Here is an 8,477-nt window from a genome sequence, read left to right as displayed (position 1 = left end):
TAAGTAAACACAGATGAAGGCTGCAGAACTGCCATTCGAATTATGAATTGTACTGAATCGTGTCTCGTGTGACGTAACGAGACAACAATGCGTACGTTTTACCCAAGTTCACTTTGAAAGCTTATAACTTCGTAATTTTTTATGATATCAATAGACTAATTTTCAATAATACACTTTCATCAAAATAATTTTAAAAATTAGAAGACGACCTCATTCGGACTATCCTGCGATTTTTCAAGGGTCAGCGCGGTCTACGCTAATGTAATAATAAAATTGTTTTTGAGAATATTGTGCACGCCATCTATTACATATAACCTAAAACATTTTCTGCGCATTTTCGATAAAAATGAAGATGTTTATTAATAAGGTTTACATCTCTACTATCGACATTACCGTCCGAGCTATTGCCAGCAGCCGGTAAAAAGGCTAGCGCCGCACAGCGCCGTGCGGAATAAGTAGGAAACTCTTTCTTATTCTTCCATTGGGGAAGCGAGGGGAAGTGTCTTTTCGGCGGTTTCAAATCGACGCCCTTTGTGTGGACTTGTAAAGCGTTTATAATATAATATTATTGGTGTTTTAGTCGAACTTTTATAAGAAAGTTAACAACAACGTACTGCTTTGAAGTAATATGAGTAATGTTACCAACCAAAATGGATCAGGTCTAGAGCAGCAAGTGAGTAATTCCGTGTTTCGTAAATCTATCCCTAGGACCATTATAATTTTCTTAATGTATCGATTTTCAGTCTTTCTCACACCAAACACTTGTTGAAAAGTATGGCGGTATTAAATAAACCGAGCGGAACATCTTTGTTTTGTGATGTCAAGTGGTTGACAGCTTTTATTGGTGTTTTAATCTATCTGATGCACGCTTTTCTTGCAAACGACGTGTCCTCTAAATTCAACATGGCGTCACTCTTTATCCCTTCCAATGAATAAAATTTATTGAAAACTGTTTTAAAGAAGGTTTATCGCACATATACCCCTAAATAACTACACATGTACTGATATTATTGCTTTTTATATATACGAACGCGACTTCATCGCTGTGCCAATCACTTATAAATTACGATTCATATTTTAAATGACATGTGTTTTCCATGTAAGAAAAAAAATTCTTGACGAAAATCAATAATTTTAAGTATGTAAAATAAGCTCGTTTGTTTGATTAATGATATCCTTTTATGTTTATTTTTTACATTTTTATCATGGCTGAATGTAAATGTCGAAATACGTCTTTGTTCTCGAATCTTTCACAAACGGAAAATAAGTTTGGTTATCTGATTGTTAATTTCCGGCACCATGCATCTTTCAAGTGCTTATTACGTCCTATTATTCCTCGTGCGAGGACATACAAAAATTTAACTGAACTTAATCCCACAACCTGACAGTTATGAATCTAGGTTAAATATTTGAATGGTATTACAATTATATCGATAAACTATTAGATGATTGGTTAGGTTTGATGTAATGTGCGAATTTCAACTAGTAATTTAACTGAATAACTATTGAATTTAATGGAAATACGACTTAAATTAAATCTTTCTTTCTCAATAACATTTGGTTTAGTATATCTGATATAATTTTTATTGTTGACAATATGACACTGAACTATAATTATAAATCATTTAGCAATGACAGGGGGTCCACAACACTTGTGTAATATGTGGTTACAATAACAATACAACTATCATTTGCTTGTTTAAGATACTTTATAAATCCAAAAGAATATGTTTTATTTGGTTTTATATTTCATATCAGAACTATAATATATGGTTTAATTTTAAGTTGTTATTAATATGTTGAAGCATTTATTGAGTTTTTACCCAGAATACTTTAGGTTCTATGTTTCCGCCATTTTTCCCCCCAGAAAATTGATAATACTTAGAGCAGGTGGATGAGTTTGTGTATTTAGGAAGTATGTTTACAAGAGATGGGAAGGCTGACAGAGATATTGAAAAAAGGGTAAATGCAGGTAATTCGGTTAATGGAAGACTGAACGCAGTTGGCGCTAACAAAAAATTGTCCAAAGAAGCGAAGTTAGCAGTCCACAACAGAGTGCTGGTACCTACCCTGATGTATGGAAGTGAGGCATGGTACTGGCAAAAAAGGATGAAAGTAGATTGAATGCTGTTGAAATGAGATCCCTGAGGCGTATGTGTGGTAAAACCATGTTTGATCGTGTGAGGAATGTGGAGATCCGCAAAGAGTGCAAGGCTGATGTAAGCGTAATGAGTAAGATTAAGAAAGGGACACTTAGATGGTTTGGGCATGTAGAGCGAATGAGCGAAGATAGGAGTGTAAGGAGGATATATGATGCAAATGTAAATGGTAGCCGAAGTCGGGGACGTTCGAGGAAGACATGGCACGATCAAGTGAATCAGATACTCGAGTCGGGCCATGTCAAGAGTCAGAATAATAGAAGAGTATGTATGAATGTGAATGAGGCAAGGAGTGTGTGGTGTGACCGAGTTGTTTGGCGGTCTGTCCTCTCTGCCTACCCCTGCGGAGAAACGGCGTGATGGTTAGTTGGAAAATTGATATACAGGGTGTATCGGCACTAACCCGACAAACTTTAACCAGCTATTCCTTAGCACATTTGGAGTAAAAAATGTTATGGGCACTTTGCTGTCCGGTAGCATTTTTTTTTCAATTAAAAACAAAAAAATTTAAAATTTCCACACTACATCACTGTCATTGGCATTGCGTTTCGTGTTAAACAGCTGTTATAAGCAAGTGTGTCAAAAAGCGTCTTCGCTCTTTCCCACACACTAAATAATAATAGTTAAAAATGAGACGAATGGTGCCGTGCTATTTCGTTGTGACTGTAAACGTGCGCCAATATAGGTACACACGTGCATTATTCAACGGAATTCGAATAAAATATTTGCCAGATGGGTTTTCAAACTTTATCAAAGGATAAAACAGTGGTGACATGTGGTGAAAATATGAATAATAAATTTTTTATTAAAAAAAAACGTTACCGGACAGCAAAGTGCACATAAGATTTTTTACTCCAAATATGCTAAGGAATAGCTGGTTAAAGTTTGTCGGGTACGTGCCGATACACCCTGTATTTTTATCAGGTAATCTACTCTATGCATGCATTTATATTCTTTGTGTTATTTCTGCCTCTAATAGTCAACGATAGCCAAATACTTTGTGCAGCGCATTTACTAAGACCCATCGTACACACAGATACTTACAAGTTACTGGACTGATGCAACCATAAGTCGTCCATTGATATGCTACTCTTTAAAGCCGGATTCCATTCACGGCACTACCCGAATTATACTGAATTGGAAACATTTTTCATTGGTAGCCGTGGAGTTAATACAATGTCAAATGACTAGCGATGAAAACAATATTATTCTTCTTTATCTTAACTGTTTCAAGACTAACAGTATACAGGGTGTATCGGCACGTACCCGACAAACTTTAACCAGCTATTCCTTAGCACATTTGGAGTAAAAAATGTTATGGGCACTTTGCTGTCCGGTAACATTTTTTTTTAATAAAAAATTTACTATTCATATTTTCACCACATGTCACCACTGTTTTATCCTTTGTCAAAGTTTGAAAACCCATCTGGCATTATTTTATTCGAGTTTCGTTGAATAATATACGTACGTACCTACATTGGCGCTCTTTTACAATCACAACGAAATGGCATAGCACCATTTGTCTCATTTTTAACTATTATTATTTAGTGTGTATGAAAGAGCGAAGACGCTTTTTGACACACTTGCTAATAACAGCTGTTGAACACGAGAAACAATGACAGTGACGGAGTGTGAGTTTTTTTTATAATTTTTTGTTTTTAATTGAAAAGAAATGTTACCGTACAGCAAAGTGCCCATAACATTTTTACTCCAAATGTGCTAAGGAAAAGCTGGTTAAAGTTTGTCGGGTACGTGTCGATACACCCTGTATAAGTGTCCCGGTGAAGTTTCGACTTGTCTGGAGGGATCAATGTGCACAGTTTTTGTATGAAAACTTATGAAACCAATCCTTTATAGTAGTTATTTTTTATATATGATCATGAAAAAATGCGTGAATATTTTGTTATAGCTGTTGGAAGTAAGCGTGTATGACAGAATTGTTCAGGCCACTCAGAAAATCGAGAAAATAATAGATACGCATGTTCATTTCTTGTGAAATGTGTTTCTTAATAAAGAATTAACATTATTATAATGTTTCTTTGTAATTTTATAGCAAAATTTATACATAATGTTTATAACTCTTTGATGGGCGGACATAACAGTATAACTGCATTTTTGACCATTTAACGATTTATATGAGAAAATGTGTCTTGTGTATGCCGGCATCAATGGTATTAACAGTATAGTTACACCAGTACTCAAAACATAATATGTTTAAAGTTGGCTCATGAAGCAAGTATGGAAGATAGTGAAAATAGGGTTGAAGAGTCTGGAAGTCAAATAAATCATTAGGAAGGAGACCGGCAGGAGTTGAGGTTTTTCCTAAAGTCAGCCAGTAGTCTCCGAGGGTTTTGCTGATGATGATGATTTTCCACGTATTGATTGTGTGTTTGTTTGATTGTTTCAGTTCGCTGGTCTGGACTTGCAGTCGCAAGGCTCCGGCGGCCGCTATATCCCGCCTCACCTGCGCAATAAGCAGGCTACCTCTTCTTCTCAAGGTAAGAACTCCCTCCATCAATATACTTGGTCACTATATCTTGCCAAGCCTGGAACGTGTCCAGTATGTCCACTGACCCAATCATCAGGAAACAGAAGTTAAAACTATCCAACTGCAGCTGATGCTGTTACGGTTTGAAATTGTACATTCATCATATTGGAAAAGATTCTTCAAAACTACTTTGCATTTGTAGAAATTTACAATAATTCAGCTGTACCCGAGAAGCATACGGATGCAATTCCATAAAACAAATAGTTCACAAGAGGGGGAGAGCCCAAAACCTACGCGTTTTTAGCTAATCTCCTTATTTCCACCAATATTTAGATAAATATTGGTGGAAATAATGAGATTACCTAAAACACAGGTTTTTGGCTCTCCTGAACATTGTGTTTTGGAGTTACATTAAGTTTACTTAATTCCTATTTCTTCTTGAAAATTCCTATACAATTATTATCGTCGATCATTTTTGTTTTCCCCAAGTTAGAATTAAATTAAATTTGTTAACTAAATCCATTGTAACATAATTACAGATTATTTTCCCGTGTTGTGACTTTTTCCTTATTGAGATGTCTTATTTGCCCCGGTGAAAGGCACTGCAAGACTATCCGAGATGTTGATTTGTGAAGTTGCATAACAGTCCAAAAAACACCCAACATATCCAAGTTCATTTATTCCAACATTTTAAACCTAATGATTCCCCTTTGTTGTATGACTAGACAAAGGTTTAAATAGAATCCATAGATACTAGAGATATATTAGATGGGCATCTGTCCACATGGGATTAAATTACTCAACATAGATAAGCAATAATTTACCTTAACACTTAGGATTGTAGGCTCCTACCTGCTCCACAGTTTTTTTTTTTTTTTTACAAGAGAGAGGTATTTTATTGTCGCATGGAAGTTGCAATAGAATAAGTAGATTGACCTTAACTTAAAATAAGTAGGTACTGCGGATAAGCAATTTGAGTATATCACAACACTACTTGATCTAATGTGATAATTCAACTTCATGGAATAATGTTAAATATAAATGTAATTATTATATGTATGATAATTATTTAACATTTGCATTTATGGGTCTTTGTTTTATATCTCAGATTATTCATGCTAAGCAGTCATCACACAGTGTGTGTGTTTGTTTTGTGTGTTGTGTGTGGGAGCGACAATTGACAATTTTAATGCCATCCTCTTTTAAGCACTAGCTGTCGAGATTATAATTAATACGAAACAATAAATCTTCTAACAAATGACATGATTTGTTAACCACTCATTCATAAAACAATAAAAGTTACTGATTCCTTGAAATAATATCAGGAAATGTTTTATGTTCCTCTTGACAGCGTAAAGCCATTTTTGCAAGGTACATTAAACTTAACAATAGACTTCACAACACCAAAGACTTGGCAGCTCCAATTTAATATAATGTTAGAAATTAGCTTTAAAAACTTTTCTTGTTATTAGAAATCTATAAATAATAAACTAATACAACAAAGCACAACTAAATAATAATAATGCATTTATTCCGCAACTTGGGGAGGTTAGTGAGACCCCATACAGCACATGGCACAAAAAAGACATAATTGTAGTATTTGAGATTGAGGGGGCCAATAACTCTCTCTAGTGTGCTATGGATGCTGGACTCTGGCGGGATTCTATGATAATGACGTTTACGGAGTTAAACCTCTCACCCGGGTTCTTTTGAGGGCTGCAAAAGCTGGAACTCCGTGAGTATGTTGAAAGTCTGGGAAGGCTGAGCATACATAATATGAATGCATTTAAATTAAAACCAAAGTACTAACTAATAATAAAAGTTATAATTTTTGCTCTTCTGTAAAGTTGATATTATTTTGAATGTTTTGCATTGAAAGTACAGAAACAGTGGGTGTTTCTCGGGACAGCCATTTGTATGGCTTTCTCTTCTTTTCAATCGTCTCAACCCAGACTGACTGAATTCTGTTACATTTTCTTTAAACGTTTGAAACGGCTCTTACCCAAGCTCCAATTGTTGTTAAATTTAATTGAAAGGTTATTCCTCCAGTTTTTACGCAAACATTCCTCAGATATTTCGGTTACATAAAAATACATTCTTGTCCGACCCACTCGGTAATTAAAAAAGGTTCAAAATAAACTATTTATAACGTCAATGCAAATGGGCCTAAGCTTGTATTTTCAAATAAAGATTCTTTCCTTTGCCGGTAAATCCCACATTTAACTCTTTTGTCATTCTTTCACAATTGTTTCTATTCCGAGAGATATTTCCCTTTCTCCTATAACGTCACTTTATGAAATGCATCAATTCATACCAGAATGAATCATTGCAAAAGAGACTATTGCACATAGCAAAGTGCAAAAGAGTTCATTCACCTGTGAAGGTCTTGCAACAAGCATTTATTTTGTAATTTGATCAATGTACAATTTAATGCAAATTAATTTACTTTTGCCACTCTATTATTTATTAGATTACCAACTTGATTATCAATCACTCAAAAAATTGACCATAAATTATTTGCATGGCAACACGATTTATGATGTATCATTATGAACGCTATACAATTTATAAATATATATATATTTTTTATTTATTTAAAGAAAGCAAGACAAAAATATATATTACAGTAAATAATAAAATAAAATACAGAAAAAAACAGAAAAGTTCCAATAAACTACTTTTCAATAGTTTGTCGATGGCAACTTTTCTTTCAATTCGCTATACAAATCATCCTAATATTATTGTTTAATTCAGTCACTGCGCTTGTGTATTAAATTTGAGGTAATGGTTTTTTTTTTTTAGATAAAAACACATTGGATTAAAATAAAGTAGGTGAGTTTACCTAATTATCGTCAATTTAAATAAATCAGGCCTACTAGCAAGGAAGACAGTCCGATCATTTGGAAAGTACCTAATTTGTTTGTCAGTTTTCAATAGTATTTTATTTAATAACCTTAACGCTTCAGGTTTTTAAATATTTTTAACCTGACCTAACGGCACCTTGAAATTTCATGGAATTTCAGAATGCTTGCGGAGTATCTAAAATGTGGTACAAATTTCTTATTTTTTAAGTTGTCATAAAAAGAAATACCATTTTAGAAACTTTATAAAATTATCTTCCAACTATTTGTATTTGAAATGAACATTAATATTTCTAAAAAAATTAATTTTAATATCAAACACGAAAATGTTAACAAAAAAACCTATCGGAACATTTTGACTCCGAACGTCACTTCACCTTTTATGCCGTTTATACAATAAAAATTTATAAATATTTTTTAACTTTCAACTGTCAATGAAAAAATCCTACCGATTTTGTAATCATAAAATTTTTACCCTTGCAATCGTTTAAAAATATTTAAGACAAACTGAGAAGAATTATTATTTATTTTTCCAACGACGAACAAATCACATATCTACATGGAAAAAAAGATAAAAATACTTTTATAACGCCCCGGTCAGATCTGTCCTTCAGATAATGGTTATGAAATATGATGTTTGTGGCTAGTAATGTAATATCCCAGGCTTAAAGGGTTAAAATAGTTCCACTTCATAGTTGATAATTATATTCCCTTGCGATGCTCATAGATGCGCTTGTGTACCATATCGACTCATTTACCAATGCCAATCCAATCTTATAAATTTTAATTCAGTGAAGAGATGATGTTCATACATTGAATCATGAACCAGTGGGGTGTGGTGGGGCAGACAGTTAACTGATTACAATAACTAAACAATGCTTATATCTCACATGTAACACAATAATTATAAAGCACCAGACATTCGACCCCCAAGGCACTAAGATAATACTGGCTTGGTTCATTGCTTAC

At 33.9% G+C, this 8,477-nt stretch overlaps 1 protein-coding gene across 5 annotated transcripts in view; it reads left to right on the top strand.

Moving 5' to 3' along the window:
- The first annotated feature begins 489 nt into the window (after positions 1-489).
- The window catches only part of bel (ATP-dependent RNA helicase bel), a 28,874-nt gene continuing 20,886 nt past the window's right edge, over positions 490-8,477 (top strand). For all 5 annotated transcript variants that reach the window (XM_089647334.1, XM_089647333.1, XM_089647331.1 and 2 more), the window contains exons 1-2: positions 490-673; positions 4,567-4,657. In XM_089647334.1, coding sequence (XP_089503460.1) covers positions 629-673; positions 4,567-4,657 — 136 coding nt within the window. In that variant the 5' untranslated portion in view covers positions 490-628. The remainder of the gene's footprint in view (positions 674-4,566; positions 4,658-8,477) is intronic.

Source organism: Hesperophylax consimilis, chromosome 26, assembly GCF_061612785.1.
Source record: "Hesperophylax consimilis isolate HC1 chromosome 26, BYU_Hcon_1.0, whole genome shotgun sequence".
NCBI lineage: Eukaryota > Metazoa > Arthropoda > Insecta > Trichoptera > Limnephilidae > Hesperophylax > Hesperophylax consimilis.
The sequence above is the reverse complement of the archived record's forward strand: the minus strand, read 5'-3'. Positions and strand labels throughout refer to the sequence as shown.